We start from the raw sequence: 15,737 nt of genomic DNA on the forward strand, positions 1-15,737 counted from the left end.
GCAGAATAACTCATGGCAACCAGTTGCTGCGCCCGTGCGAACCTACACTAAGGTTTGCTGTTGAAACCTCTTTCCAAATTCACAGTCATGCTAAGATATCTTACAAATGAATGACATTTATGCTATTAGCATTTTTCCTAATAAAAAATCCATTGTATCAACTGCATCTAATCATCATGGTTTTGTTGATTCAATGCTGACAGGTGCAAAAGGCAGGATCTGTAGGAAGATCAATTGATGTCACAACTTTCAAGAACTACGAAGAGCTGATCCGCGCGATTGAATGCATGTTCGGACTAGATGGTCTGCTGAATGACACCAAAGGTTCCGGCTGGAAACTGGTGTATGTGGATTATGAGAGTGATGTTCTTCTTGTTGGGGATGATCCTTGGGAGTAAGTTTCTGCATTCTCTTGTAATGTGGATTTATGAAAATATATTTATATGATGAAATAGCATGTCATCTGATAATTTCCTTCATTTAAATATTCTGCAGGGAATTTGTCGGCTGCGTTCGATGCATCAGAATCTTATCGCCTTCAGAAGTTCAACAGATGAGTGAAGAGGGAATGAAGCTTCTCAACAGTGGAGCCTTGCAAGGGATCAATGTTTGAATATTAGGTAGTGCCTATATATAATATCACTTAAGCCATTCTTTGCAATTTCATTGCAACACTGGCATCAAAGTGTTTTTTCTAATTCAAGAAAATATCTCAAAAGTAAAGTTATTTGTTGTAGAATTCCTATGTATCAACCTTGTAATGACACAAAGGTTCTATGTAATGTATGAACTAAGTGACACTTTTGGCAAAGAATGGAGTATTAGGTGTATGGAAAAAACTTGGAAGACAAGGTTGGTCTGAGTTTTAAGAAAGGTCACAGGCTAGAATGTTCCAATGAGCCAAAGATTACATACTTAATGTCATGTTGGGTGAGACATTCTTGCAAGCAAGTGGAAATATTATGCTTTATTTGCTTATAGCATATGACTTGCAACTTGTCAAATATTAGATCTGTTTCAAAATCAATTTAGACAAGTTATCCGTTAGAATGTCAATGTATAAAGACATAATTGTCGAAATTATTGATATTTTAATGTATTATTTTGTCTAAATTGATAGATACTTTAAAATTAAGGAAGTAATTAGCTATTTTTGCTCTCTTCTTGAATTAGTAACATTTTTGCATTGAATTTACATCTTGTTAACTTGATATGTGAAAACTTAAGATGCAACATGGAAATTTGTGCATTAGCTCTTGAATTTTAATACTATTCTGGTTGCTTAGTTTTTTCCCCACTTCTTTTGTTTCCCAAACTAAATATAACACCATTCGAAGCAATCCAGCAGGCAGTAGTTAAGCAACTTGTGTTCCTATGAATCATGGTAATAAATAAATGGTCAAATAGTCATCATTAGTTACATTGGTCAGATCAATTTGGAGTTCAACTGGGTGCATTTTTCAATTTAATCTTGGTTTTTGGCGCTCCAGTTAATATTTTTTGACTCCCTAGTATGGTGTCAATAATGTATTCAGAAATTGGTCTGTGATCTTGAAGTATTGTTTACTTCATTCATGGAAGTTACTTCAGCTTCACCTATCATTACTTTATATATTTATTGTTTCAATCATTGTTCCAGACCTGTAATTCGAAGATGGTCTTTGGTTGAGGCAAGTCCTATCTTCTCACCACTCTATCATGGCCGGACGACCTCCGGCCAGAAACCTGTAAAAAGTACGCTGTCGCTCAAATACGAGATCATACACTTGGTGATCTGGTGTGTTTGGAAAATATAACTTCCTTTTTTAGTTCCTTTTATTCTTAGTTGTTGCCATATCTTATGGTAGTTATTACTTGCAGCCACTTTTAGGTATTCTACAACTGTCAAGGGTCGATAATGCGATATTCGATTCGAATTGAATAGTATTTTGATGTTTAAGGCAACTGAGTTGTAATCTCTTTAATTTCAAGAAAATGGTGATAGCAGCAGCCATAGGTTAAACATTATAGGGACACTATTATTATGGTGGATTGGTGGCTATGTAAAACAGCAACTGTTTGTTTCTGCCATTGAATAATGAGAAGTTTACTCAGGAAGCACACACTGACATAACATAATTCATCTCAATTACTATGTTTCATGAGAGCACAGAACGGTTCTCGAGTTATTAAAGAAATAAATAGATAGCTTCAACTTTAAGTTACTCATAATAATTAGAGACATTGCATAGTTTAAGATATTAAAAGCAAATCCATGCCCTTCATTATTGACCAACAGATGATTAAATATTGCAAGATACACACTACAACTTGCTAACAAATAAATTACGTGACATCCAAGAGAAATAATGAAATTGGAAAAGATTTGGTGCATAACTTTTCTTTTTATATTTTTTTTTGTTATGTTTAAGATTAAAATCTGAAACCATTTATAAAGAGAGGAAAAAAATGACTATGCAGAGTAATGTAATATTTATTACTTTTACAAATGTTTTATTAATAAAATAGTGGATTACTAGGTAATTTGCTTGTATTAGATATGGTAGATGTACTCCCAAAAAAAAAAGGTGCTATAAATTTGCTTTAACATTTGCATCTGTTGACCATGTTTCATGGGTCATAATCGTGTTGTGCAAATTTCTACTAGTTTGTAATGTTACTTCATAGTTAGGTTGTAACTTGTAAATGAATTCAATTCAACATGAAATTTGTGATTGGTAGTAAAATATTTATTCTCTTCTTGACACCTAAATATAACCTCCTATAAATGTGGTGGATATTCTGGAAAAAATTAGTCACTAAATCAGTCACTATATATTTGTATTGTTTCACACATTTTAATATGTATTTTATATTTTAATATATATTTTATCCGAATGATTGATTTTTGTGTATATATAACATGAAGGATGAAAAAATTAATTGTTGGAAAAATATCCAGAAGGGAATGGATGATGATTGATGAATCACATTCTTAGAAGGCAATTGGAAATGGACTACTTCTTTTAGATGCAAAAACATTCATAGCCATGTCAATTCAATTGCATTTCAACAAAAGGAACTGTAACTGAAAAATAGTAGACTTTAGTTGACTTTGTAATTTTGATACAATTCACTTTTCATTGCTAATACTTTATAGAATCATGAATAACTCTAAAACAACTAGTATCCAAATACAGAAGAATAAGATTATATGAAAAGACCAGAACTAAATCCAAATATTTATTCTATTCCCACTTCAAATGGGATTTTGATGACTCTTTAGAAGCAATTCTTCACACAAAATTATGTGTGAAAAAGAGATAGCAGAACCAAGATTCAAGAGTATTCTTCCTTTCATCTATGTCCTAATCAAACAACTAGCATCCAAATCTATACAGAACCGCCGATGAACAACTAACTCCGGCGCAGAGCATTATGCTCTAACCGGTTTCTGAAGCACAGCAGACAACACAACTTCAGATTTTCCTGATCCACTACTATCAACCTTTTCTCCTACAACCCATTTCAATTTCTTGTAACCAAACTTCTCAATCAACCTTGTCAAAGCTTGTTTCTTCTCTTCATTGGCACAATAGAAGTTGTCAATCCATAACAAACCACCAGCCCTTAAAACTCTATCAATATCAAACATCAAAAACTCCAACTTCTCTATCTTCCCTCCAACACCAACAACATCAATTGCACTTGAAGCATGAATCAGATCAAACACATTGTCATAGAAAGGGAACCTATGATCTAAGCTCAAGTAAAGAGGGAAAAGCCCTCTTGCAGCAATGAACTCACTGAATGGTGCATCAACATTGAGAGTGCTAGTGATCACAGTAACATTCCTCTCAGCCATTCTAGCTGCAAATGTTCCAGAACCACCACCAATATCAAAACCAATTCTAACACCTCCATTACTACTTCCCAAATCCAAAACATCATCAACAAGAAAATCATTCTTACTCTTAACCTTCACAAACCTTTGATTCTCATTACCATTCTTAACCAAATCAAAGCAATCAATGCATTCTTTACTCAACTTTTTCCCTTTCAAACACTCAAAACTCTTGCAATTAAGTCCACTCCAATTAACACTCTTGTTACCACTACTACCAACAACAAAAGGGTTCCAAAGAGAATTGGGAAAAGGGTTAAGTCCTACCTTTGAAACTGTCTTTGAAAAGCACCTTCTTCTTGGTAATGGCTCACACCCTTTCACAATCAGCTTCTGTGCAACACTCCAATCATCATTGCAAGGAGCATTGATCTTGTAGCTCATGTACTGTGACAACAAGTCTGAATTTTTCTCACACAAATGGCCAACAGAAGGAACCATCTCAGTGATCCCAGTTCTTGAATCTTTGCCTAGAGGTAGCTGGTGATGCTGCAGGAACATTTTCAACTCATTTGCAATGTTGGGTCTTGAAAGATCAATGCTTTCATAGCCAAGGAGCTCCTTTTCCATCTGGGCAAGTTTCTTCTGAGACAGATTAATCTCTCTCAGTATAATGGAAACTTGTTCTGAGATTATGGATATGTTCTTGTTGTTGTGAAGAATCTGAGTGTGTTTTGGTGAAGAAGTGAAAGCATAAAGAGCAAAAAGATTTGTGGTTATGACGGAGAAGATCATAACTATGTTCACAGCTGAAGAACAGAGTGTTGCTTTTCTGAATCTGGCAGTTCCATCACCAATTTTCAGAGAAACAGAACCCATTTTTTCCTTGTTCGTTTCTTACAGGTGAGAAATCACTGACACCGATGAGTGTGGAGAGTACCAAGTGAAGGTGTGATTCTAAGAGAGTAAGATCCAAAAATGGAACCTATGTCGGTTGGGCATGTTACTAGTTACAAGTACTACTATGTTTTTTTCTTTGTTACTGTTCTGACCGTGTAATAATGTCTGAGATAAGAGAGATCTATAATCAACTTGCCATTTTTATTTTAATAAATATGTATATATAAAAGAATCAAACATTTTCAATTTCAGTAGGTAGCATTAGTGGAATCCAATTGTTTTTATTGAAAAAGGTACAGTTGTAACCAAGAAAAAGAGTGATTGTAGTTGTGTGGTTTAGTTTTTAGAATCTTGTTAATTTGTGCTTTAAATATACATTTTAAGAGTACCATAAAAATAAATATTTTATTAAAATTTGTTTATTTTTTTACATTTTCAATTCATATATATATATATATATATATTGTTATTATACCTTCATATCACTATACTACATTGCAAAATGCTTTGGGGAGTGTTATGCGATACAACAGATGAACCAATGCAAGCATGGGACAAGTCAAAACTCAAAAACCTTATTGTCAACCACAATAATAATTAGTGAATGCCTCGGTAAAGAAAATCATATTAACAATTATTAGTAACAGTAACATATATTTCTGTCACATAAAGTTGCTTAGTGATACAATAATAGCAATAAATTGAATTTAAACGTAATGCGGTGCAGCCAAGTTCTTGCAGGATTCAACTTCAACTTTCTGCTTTAAACATGAATTTACCCAAACATAATTTACAGCTTAGACTTTGATTTAGGAACCCATAAAATTTACAACTTAGTAAATATGCCTATATACATCATTTACAGTTAATACAAATTAAGGGTCAAAATTTACACCTGCATCATCATATCAGGACTGAGGGCAAGTTTGCGTCTAAACAGAAATGTAGTGTAAACACTACGCAATACATTGCATTAAGAGGAAGAAGATGAATTGCATATCAAGCACGGCGTTTACTCAAACGCCATGAATTTGGCTCCTGATATCTGTCATAGAGTGGTTCAATCCGCTCTTGACGCTTTCGCTTGCTCATCTTTGTAGGATCTGATACTTTGAAGAATCTTGGGGCCAATTCAACAAGCCATTTAGGATCTATCACTATGACCTCACGCATATATTCCTTAGTAGTCATAACAAGTTCATGGTAGATGACCCAACTAGGTTGTCTCTGGAACAAAGATGAACTTGGATGGATATATACAGGCTGGTTCTCAACAAGGGTTCTGTAGCCTTCCTGGGGATCCTTCCTTGCTGCATGGAAAAAGAATCCTGCAGTGATCGCCTTTCTGATCTTGGTAAAGTTTTTTCCAGCACTTACAACATCCAATTTATACCTGCATATCAGAGATGATGATTCAGATTTCAGAATCTAATTCAATCTGGCCAGCAAAATTATATGCAGAGGACCAATGACAAGATTTATGCTACAATTCACAGCAGAATATGTTAACAAGAAGCCCAATTTCGAAACATTTGGTGTCCTCTAAACATTTCACTATATTACAAAACAGTATATCTGCAGAAACATTGAGAACCTTGGTACAAAATTACAATTAAAAGAAAACAAACAAACAAGCAAACAAGTAAACAAAGCAGCTAAAATATTTAGTAGCAGTAAATAGATATCTTACTTATCCATGATGGTGAGAAGCTGTTTCCTGACATCCTGTGCTCTCCTCAATGATCGAGATTGAACAAAGTTCTCAAAACACCATGGTCCCGAAAAATTCTTGGCTTTCCAAGCCTCATAAACAGCAAGCAGTGTGAGATGGTCACCTTCAGGCTGGAAAAACTTTGCCCTCTTCTGATCTGCTTGGGCTTGCTTTTCCCTAGGCCTGTAAAAAATATTGCCAGTCTGAATCATGGAAATTATCGTCAATATCTCATCACTACATCCAAGGTCCACACTGGCAAGTAACATCTTAGACAATGGTGGATCCAAGGGAAATTCTGCCATTTTCCTCCCCAATTTGGTTAAAAGGCCCTCTTCATCCAATGCTCCAAGACTATAGAGCTGTTCCATGGCTGAAATAATAGCTTGGGATGATGGTGGATCCATAAAATCAAAGGACAGAAGATCATTTATTCCCATAGCTTTCATGTTGAGAGTAGTCATTGCAAGATTTATCCTTTGAATCTCAGGAATCGTGGTGGGAGGCATCTCATTCCTATATGCGCTCTCAGTATATAGGCGATAGCATTTTCCAGGTCCAGTACGCCCTGCACGTCCTGCTCTTTGTTTGGCTGAAGCTTGTGATATCGGAGTTATCACCAATGAATCAAGTCCTTGTTTTGGGTTATAAACATTTTGCTTTGCAAACCCAGGATCAATAACGTAAAATATCCCATCAATAGTCAAAGAAGCCTCAGCAATGTTAGTTGCCACAACCACTTTCCTTTTCCCGGGAGGAGCAGGGTCAAATATCCTAGACTGCATTTCACTAGGAAGGGCACTATAAACAGGTAATATTATCAGTTCTGGAACATTCTTACCTAATCCCTTCATTCTTTCGTAGAGAGATTGACAAGCAAAATCAATCTCCTCTTGGCCAGTCAAGAAGAGAAGAATGTCTCCTTCAGGTTCAGTCAAGTGGATCTGTAGGACAGTGATTAAAGCTGCATCTAAGTAATCACTTTCTGGCTGCTTACTATAAAGAATCTCCACAGGGAAAGTTCTCCCGGGTATTGTAAAGATGTTACAGTTAAAGAAATATCCTGAGAACTTCTCTGCATCCAGAGTGGCAGATGTGACAATCAATCGCAACTCAGGTCTACACTGCACTAGCTGCTTAAGCAGTCCAAAAAGAACATCAGTATTAATGGTCCTTTCATGGGCTTCATCAAGCATTATGACAGAATACCGTGACAGATTCTCATCAGCCAGTATTTCCCTAAGAAGCATACCTTCGGTCATGTACTTGATTACAGTATCTGGTCCCGTAGAATCTTCAAACCGAATGGCATAACCAACTTCTTCTCCCAATCGACATCCAAACTCTTCTGCCACTCTCTTTGCAACTGACGTTGCAGCCACCCTACGAGGTTGAGTGCATCCAATTTTACCTCTTGTGGTGTAACCTGCTTCAGCAAGATACTGTGTGATCTGAGTAGTTTTGCCTGAGCCTGTTTCACCAATTACCACCAACACCTGATTATCATGGACAGCCTGAATCAATTCTTTTTTTAACTTGTAAATTGGGAGACTCTGCCTCTGTTCTTGAATAGAAAGCTTTGACCTTTGCCCAAAAGTAATGGTCTTCCCATAAGCATCCTTCTTCCATTCTGGCATATCATAGGCTGACAAACCAACACCCCTAAGCTCCTGAGCAAGATGCCTTTCACCAGACTCTGGCATAGGGTCTTCCCAAGGACGATTGAGATCCTTTGGAATAGAATCAAGCATGGTGCGCTGCTGCTGTTCTCGTACTTCTCTACGCTCCTTTATAAGTGCAGACTGGAGGGCAGCAGCACGACCAAGAGAACCCTCTGGATTTTTGAAAATCTTGACAGGAGATGTATCCATTTTATGCCTGCTCTGCCCTTGCAAAAATGCCGGTTCATCCTCATTCAACTCAATCTCAAGCTCCTCCTCAGCACCTTCCTCCTCGTACATCAGCCCATCCTCCTCCTCGTCATAAGTTGGGTACTCTGAAACACTCAAAACACCTGAAGCAATCAACTGCTTTGCCTCCCATCTCTCAGGAGAGCTCATCCTCTTCAAAGGCCTCCGTGATTTACCCATATCATCCTCCTCCACAATCCCGATACCTGACAGACCCGTCCTTGCAACTGCCCCATCCTTTAAATCCTGAATCCGAAATGTGTCCTCATCACTTTTCTTCAACGGAAGATCTTTGCCAGTATGCTGATCAACATCCCTCATTGACAGACTCAACTTGTGACCAGAAACAGATATTACCTTCACATAAACCTCCTGATCCCGCTTCACCACATCCTTCGCATTACTAATCCTCTTAGTTGCAATCTGCGAAACATGCACCAGTCCTTCCTTCCCTCTATCGTCATCCAACTGAACAAAGCAACCCGTATCCATCACCCTTGAAACCCTCCCTTTATAAATCTTATACAACTCAACTTCACCACCCCCACCATGTATCGGTTCCCTCCAACCTTTCCTCTCAACACCACAGCCACCACCATCATCTTCTTTGCCATAACCATCATTTTCATCTTCATACCCATTTAACCTCCACCTCTCATATCTATCCTTATCATTATCCCTACCACTATCACTATTAATCTCTCTATCCCTTCCCCTTCTCCTAGAATCCCTTCTTTCATCATCATAATCTCTATCTCTATCTCTATCTCTATCTCTATCCATATCTATATCTATATTTCTATTCCTATCTCTATCACTATACCTTTCATCTCTATCATATTTATCATACCTGTCCCTTCTGCCAATTCTTTCCCTTCTACCTCTGTCTGTTTCTCTGTCCCCATCTTCACCGTTTATCTCTCTGTCTCTGTCACCACCTTGTTCCTCTTTGGCTTCAGCTTCAATCTCCTTCTGCAGCTCCTTAACCCTGTCCCTATCATCCGCAATAGCCAGTGCCTTGAACTTCCCCTTGGAACCACCACCGTCCAGCTTCGAACCCTTACTGTCGCTGTTGCCGGAACCCTTCTTCGGAGGGAGAATAGCGTGGATTATCTTGAGAAGTGTCCGGACAAAATAATCGGGCAATTCGGCACCGTTCTCCTTCAGTTTCGCATCGAATTCTTCGAAGTTCTCGGAAGATCGACCCAACTCGGTGATGAACTCAGCAAGTACCTTATCAGCGTTTCCGGTGTGAGACTCCATTTCTGTGCAAACCTTCGAAACGAGAGACAAGTACTCGAGCTTCTTCAACAAATCCTGTGAACTCTCCACCGCCATGGCTTTGATTAAGAACCGAAGCTCGAACGATGAATTCGGAGTTAGCGTAGATTCGTGGTGTTATGTAAATGAAAATTTGGGGTAAAAGCGAGCATCTTTCAGATCAGAGGAACCGTAATTGGGATCAAACAAAAGAAGAAAGAAACAAAAACCCTAACAGAAATTGTGTAAGGTAATTAAACCCAGAAACTTTTAAATTTTAATACGAAGATGACGGTTAAACATTATCCTAATCTTAAGGTGGTTATTCTTTTAAGCTAATTGTTATTATAATTTTTTTTAAAGTCAACGTCTTAGAAAGATTTTTAAATAATTGCCTTCAGTTTATATATATTTATTTTAGTTGACAGATTCGTTGAGAGATTAATTAATATTTATTATTAATTAGAATAATAAAATATTGATAATATTATTCATATACTAAATATTTTTTATATTCGTGTGACTATCAATAATTAATTATTTTTTTATTATTTTTTTAGTTATTAAAATTAAAAAATATACATATAATAAACTTAATAAATATTATTCTAAATATATAACAAATTAAAAATATAAAAACAACAAAAAATATATAATAAAGATAATTTTATTTATTAAATCATAAGAAATAATATTATTTAATTATTAATCTATGATACTTACATCAAGGTGATGTAAGAACCATAAACTCTTAAGGTACTAAACTACCAAACATAAAAAAATCCTAAATTAAAATTTTATTTCTTCTTTGCATAATAGTTGAATGGGCTAGCACAAACAGCTTCAACTGCAAATCTATTTTGTTCAACCTTGCAACCAGTGGATCCCAAAATTCTCTCAGAAACATGAACAGAACACTTAGATTTGCCAAGACATTTCTCCTTCAAGTGTTGCAAAGTATTAGAAGCTTCACATTGAGATTTAGTAAATGATCCACATTGACCTTGTGGTTGACCGAAGCTTACAAATTTAAATTCGGAGATGACTTGATTTTCATGGCAGCTAAGTTCCAAAGTGTTGCCTTCATAAGCATTCGCACAGATATTTCCAATTGTCACCGTCGCAAATTTTATGTTAAATGGGTGTCCTCCCATCTCTTCAAACAAAACTAACTCATTCTCGTCTTCCTCGTTAAGGAATGATCTTGGAATATGATACCTACAAATTAAATTAAATTAAACAATCTTGCATGGTCAAAATAAAAAATATTAAAAAAATTAAATTTAATTAAAAATAATTAATTACCATTGTTGAGTAGGCTTTCCACAACCGGTAGCACATTTGCTAGAAGTATATGCACCACGGAAATCACAAGTTGTAGAACAACCATTATCATCAGCAAGATAAGTTGGCCAATACCTACCAATGTTGTTGCCATTAACCCAAGCTTGACCCTTTCCTAAACCACTCAAATCCACCGCTACTGGATCATTTCCAATTGGACTATTGAATTTTGTCTGAAATAAAATGTATCATTAGTTAAATAATAAGATATAAAAGAAATTAACAAGTAATTAAGTGTGTAAATAATGATTACCTTGTACCAAGTGAAAATCCTATCTGTTGGGAGACCTGTTTTGAGCCAACCAAGACTGTTCTTCTCATAATGTTTGGCATTTTCACCATGCAATCCAATTTTGTAGTTCCACACATTGTTTGTGATGTTCTTCACCACCTCATCACCACTTTCATCATGTGTTACCAAGTGAATTGGACCACCAACACCCACTTCCACATTGTCAAAGTATGCACCATAGTTCTATACACATAAAAGAGATTAATTAATTAATTAATTATTGTTAATAATAAGAATAAACATTATTATTAAGTATTAAGTCTATTATTTTCAAACCAAAAACCGCTAAAAAATCGAACAATTCTTTTAGTTTATCGATTAACTGTTGGTTCGACCAATTTTTTATTGGTTTTTTATTAAGCAATTTTTGACTTCATCCGAACCAACTAGGTGATTAGTTTTTGGTTAATCTAATTGAACCGGATGGTCCGGTTCGATTTTCAAAACCATGATATTAACAATGTAATTAACTTACTGGTAAGCCAACTGTGGCACTAAGGAGAGAAATCTCATTGGTCCCAGCCTTCAATGTGACATTGGTTTCAAAAGAGAATTGGTATTGTCCATTTTTAGCATATTGGGAACCTGATAATGTGAGACATTCACAGATTAATTAATTAAAGAATGATTAGTGTGACAATAATAACAATAATTAAATAATTAATTAATGAAAATTACCTGCATGTTTTCCATTAACAAATGCATGAAGTACGTGACCATTGGTATTGATTCTGAGCTGAACATCCTTCTTAGTCCACATATTATCATCAACATTAACACTGAGGAATAAAAGATTTTGTTAAACAAAAATCATTAACACTAAGTATAGCAAATTAGCAACCATATATATATATAATTAAAGAGAAAATATTATTAATTACCTGGTAATGTACCACAAGTAATCAGAGGTACCATTTGTGACAAGCTTTTGATCCAAAAGTTGAGGAGCACTTAGGGCAACATTACCAAGAATTTTTCCATTTTTCATTTGTTCAAAAGGTTCATGTCTCCATTGCCATTTCAAATTATAAGATTCATCATCATTGTCTGCAGCTTCATTCTCCTTCATCACCATTACGGATGTTTGAACATTGACCTGAACATATTTATAATAACTAATTAAAAAATAGTTCTTTTAAATTGTTAATCAAATAAGAGTGAATACCCCACTCACCCTGACAATTACCTCGAAAGGATAACGAGATCCCAAGAAAAAAAACACCCAATCCGATATCTGATCTTTTTTTTGGGCAAAAAAAAATAACATTAACTTTATTGTCAGGGGTCGGATTGGATCTTTTTTTTGTCAAGGATCTTATTGTTTTTTGAGGTAATTGTCAGGAGCTATTTTGAGTTTTTCTCATCAAATAATAATGATAATGATTAATTAATTAATAATTACCTTGGCAGTGCTATAAGCTTCATTAGAGCAATCTGGAAGAATAGACACAGACCAAGCTGGAACATTATATTGATTGTTCTGGAAATTAATTGAAGCATCATATGAATTATTTGCATTGCCAAGGAAGCAAGCTGATTTTCCACCATGGCTATAAATTGTGGCCTGTCATAATCAAATCAAAATTAATTAATTAATGTAACTTTAAAAAAAAATATTATCTAACAAAAATAATAAAAATTAAAAACTTACCGTGACCATGTTACCATATTCAACATCCCTCCTGTGACCATTAACAAGAACATCCTCAATTGATTTCAGAACCTCATGAAGTTTCTTAAGATGTCCCCACTTAGGTTGATTCAAATTACCTAAAGAAACAAATATAAAAAAAAAATAACCTCTTTTTGATCAAGTTTGCACTACATGATACTTGAACCCAAGACCTCTTGATTAAAAAAAGAAGCATATGCCACTTGAGCTAAAGTTTATTGGCAATAATTTTTTATATGCTTACCATATTCATCCAAAGGAGCATCATAGTCATATGAAGTAGTGATATATGGGCCTCCTGAAGTTCTTCCAAAATTGGTACCTCCATGGTACTGTAAACAATAAATACATGATAAATTGATTAAATTAAAGCATTAATCAAGATTAAAAAAAACAATTAATAATAATAATTACCATATAGTAGTTTTGGTATGTTCCACCATATTGGAAAAACCTTCCCACAGCAAAAGCAACATCCTCTGCAGTTCTATGTGGAATTTGTCCTCCCCAGTTCTTAAACCTAATAATTTAATTTCCCAAATTAATTGACCTAACACAAAATTATGAACGAAAATACCAAATAAAAAAAAATAAATCAAGAAATTATTGTTACCAGCCAGTCCAATTCTCAGTCCACATCTTAGGCTTGTTTTGGCTATTAGGATAAAATTGGTCACAGTAAAAACCGTTGCAAGAGTTAAGCTGTGTATTAGGGCACAAAAAAAAAAAACAATGAACTAATTAGCAACAATTATAAAAATTTTAAAAACAACATAATAATAAAATAAATTGTTATATTTAAACGATAAAAATGAAAATTTTATGTAATTTACCATTGGATCTGGAGCATTATCTTGTTGGCACATAACCCATGGAATACCAACTTGATAAGATTGAGCCAAGTTTGCACACCAATTAACATATTTTTTTCCATCATCACCATAAGAACTCATAATATTTCCATACTCATTTTCGATCTGTTAATTAGCACATAATAAAAAACAAAAATTATTATTTTTATTATTATGTGAATCATAAGAACTAAAATTAAATAAATTAATAAAAATTAAGAAAGGGAAAAAAAACCTGAGCAAGAATAATAGGTCCTCCTTGTGATGCAAAAAGCTTCTCGTGGTTCATCATGTCCACAATCAAGGTTGTGAAGTTTTTCATCTCATGCTGCAAAAATAATTAAACAAAAATTAGATTATAGAAGTCAAATTTATACTTCATTAAATAAAATAAAATTATAATATGAGGCACCTCGAATTGAGCATTGTTCGTCCTAAATTCAATGCCAGGAATGTTGTGCAACCACACTGGGAATCCACTGATGAGAGATTTTAAAAAAAAAAATTAAAAAGAAAATCGATCATATAATTCAAAATAATAAATATATTATGCTTAATTGTGTAAAATTAATATATAAATAATTTTACCCATAATTCCATTCTGCACAAACATATGGACCAATACGAAGCATGGCTTTAAGACCTTCATTTTGGACTGTTTTAATAAACCTCACTAAATCCAGATTCCCAGTAAAGTCATACTACAAAACAAAATAGAATATATTTAGCATTAAGAAAATATAATTTCAAAACCAAAATATTTTAAAACAAATATTTTTATTTCGAAAAATTATTAAAATATATATACCTGACGATAATGAGGTTCATGAGCGTTCCAAAAAACATAGGTTTCAATAACATCAAGTCCACCTTCCTTGGCTTTCTTGATCAGTGATGGCCACATCTATTATAATAAATAATAATACAAAAAATTAATATATAATAAGTTTTATTCGCCTTATAATTAGTTATACCAAAAATTTGTAAATAATTACTCGTATAAAAATAGGTGAAAATTCAGGTGAAGTCAACTTTATGTAAAGTTGATAAAAAAATTTAGTTACATCAGTCAAATCATTTAATGACTCTTAATTATCAACTTCATGTGAAGTTGATTGTACCTGAGTTTTTACCATAAAAATATCTTTATATAAAAGTATATTATAAATAAAAAATAAGATAGTTTTTTTTTAAAAAAAACAAAGAGCTCAACACGGTACAACAGAGCAGTCAAACAGAAATAAAATAATCAATTTAAGAAGAAAAAAACAGGATAGTTATTTGATAATTGATTATGATTATGCATTAATTACCTCAGCAGTACTACGTGGATAATGAATTGAGCCAGAAAATAGGATTTTTCTCTTCCCATTGAAAGTAATGGCTCTTCCATCATAAGAAACATTCATGGCTTCAATTGTGAAGCTCATCAAAGCCATGCATAGAAATAGAAATGCAGCATAAGAAGCCATTCTTATTCCCATCTTGTTATGACTGATGAGTAAGTAACTAAGATTTAAAGCTGAAGTGTGAGTAACTAAGTGTTGAGAGAACCTATATTTATAGTTGAATATTTGTTGAAAAATTTGGAATCAAATTTGAAATAGAATGGATAAGAGAGAAAAAAAAAAAAACAGATTCAGATAAGATTCAGCATACAGATTAAGTTAATCTTTTGTTGTAATTAAATTTTAGATCAAATTAACTACATTTTAAAATTTAAACTAACTAAATTGATCTTATTTACATTTATTTTATGAAATTCAAAAAGATTAAGTTAATCTTTTGTTGTAATCAAATTTTAGATCAAATTAACTACATTTTAAAATTTAAACTAACTAAATTGATCTTGTTTACATTTATTTTATGAAATTCAAAATTAAAAGGTTTTGGGATCTATTAGGTATTGGATTGGATTAACATGTTTAAAAAATGAAAAATTATCCATGATCCAATCCAAAATAGGTTTTATAT

At 33.9% G+C, this 15,737-nt stretch overlaps 4 protein-coding genes across 4 annotated transcripts in view; 1 reads left to right on the plus strand and 3 right to left on the minus strand.

The window, feature by feature from the left end:
- Positions 1–980, plus strand: part of LOC112754458 (auxin response factor 5) — a 3,425-nt gene extending 2,445 nt beyond the window's left edge. The window contains exons 2-4 of the mRNA XM_025802115.2: positions 5–52; positions 204–394; positions 496–980. Coding sequence (XP_025657900.1) covers positions 5–52; positions 204–394; positions 496–613 — 357 coding nt within the window. The 3' untranslated portion in view covers positions 614–980. The remainder of the gene's footprint in view (positions 1–4; positions 53–203; positions 395–495) is intronic.
- A 2,020-nt stretch (positions 981–3,000) lies between these two features.
- On the minus strand, positions 3,001–4,891 carry LOC112756499 (probable methyltransferase At1g29790). The gene has a single exon (XM_025805103.3). It carries the CDS (start codon positions 4,700–4,702, stop codon positions 3,416–3,418), a length of 1,287 nt encoding a protein of 428 aa, XP_025660888.1. The 5' UTR covers positions 4,703–4,891; the 3' UTR covers positions 3,001–3,415.
- A 606-nt stretch (positions 4,892–5,497) lies between these two features.
- LOC112754320 (probable pre-mRNA-splicing factor ATP-dependent RNA helicase DEAH5) lies at positions 5,498–9,982 on the minus strand. Its single transcript, XM_025801931.3, has 2 exons — positions 6,414–9,982; positions 5,498–6,116 (listed from the first exon to the last, which is right to left on the minus strand). Exons 1-2 carry the CDS (start codon positions 9,680–9,682, stop codon positions 5,723–5,725), a joined length of 3,663 nt encoding a protein of 1,220 aa, XP_025657716.1. The 5' UTR covers positions 9,683–9,982; the 3' UTR covers positions 5,498–5,722.
- A 419-nt stretch (positions 9,983–10,401) lies between these two features.
- LOC112757936 (beta-galactosidase 15) lies at positions 10,402–15,385 on the minus strand. The gene is made up of 17 exons (XM_025806478.2): positions 15,077–15,385; positions 14,572–14,667; positions 14,352–14,464; positions 14,176–14,242; positions 13,999–14,091; positions 13,746–13,889; positions 13,526–13,614; positions 13,327–13,432; positions 13,157–13,244; positions 12,892–13,010; positions 12,643–12,804; positions 12,122–12,336; positions 11,919–12,019; positions 11,716–11,825; positions 11,202–11,423; positions 10,910–11,121; positions 10,402–10,822 (listed from the first exon to the last, which is right to left on the minus strand). Exons 1-17 carry the CDS (start codon positions 15,245–15,247, stop codon positions 10,402–10,404), a joined length of 2,529 nt encoding a protein of 842 aa, XP_025662263.2. The 5' UTR covers positions 15,248–15,385.
- Between the last annotated feature and the right edge of the window lie 352 nt (positions 15,386–15,737).

The sequence above is a fragment of the Arachis hypogaea genome, chromosome 16, assembly GCF_003086295.3.
Source record: "Arachis hypogaea cultivar Tifrunner chromosome 16, arahy.Tifrunner.gnm2.J5K5, whole genome shotgun sequence".
NCBI classification, from domain to species: domain Eukaryota; kingdom Viridiplantae; phylum Streptophyta; class Magnoliopsida; order Fabales; family Fabaceae; genus Arachis; species Arachis hypogaea.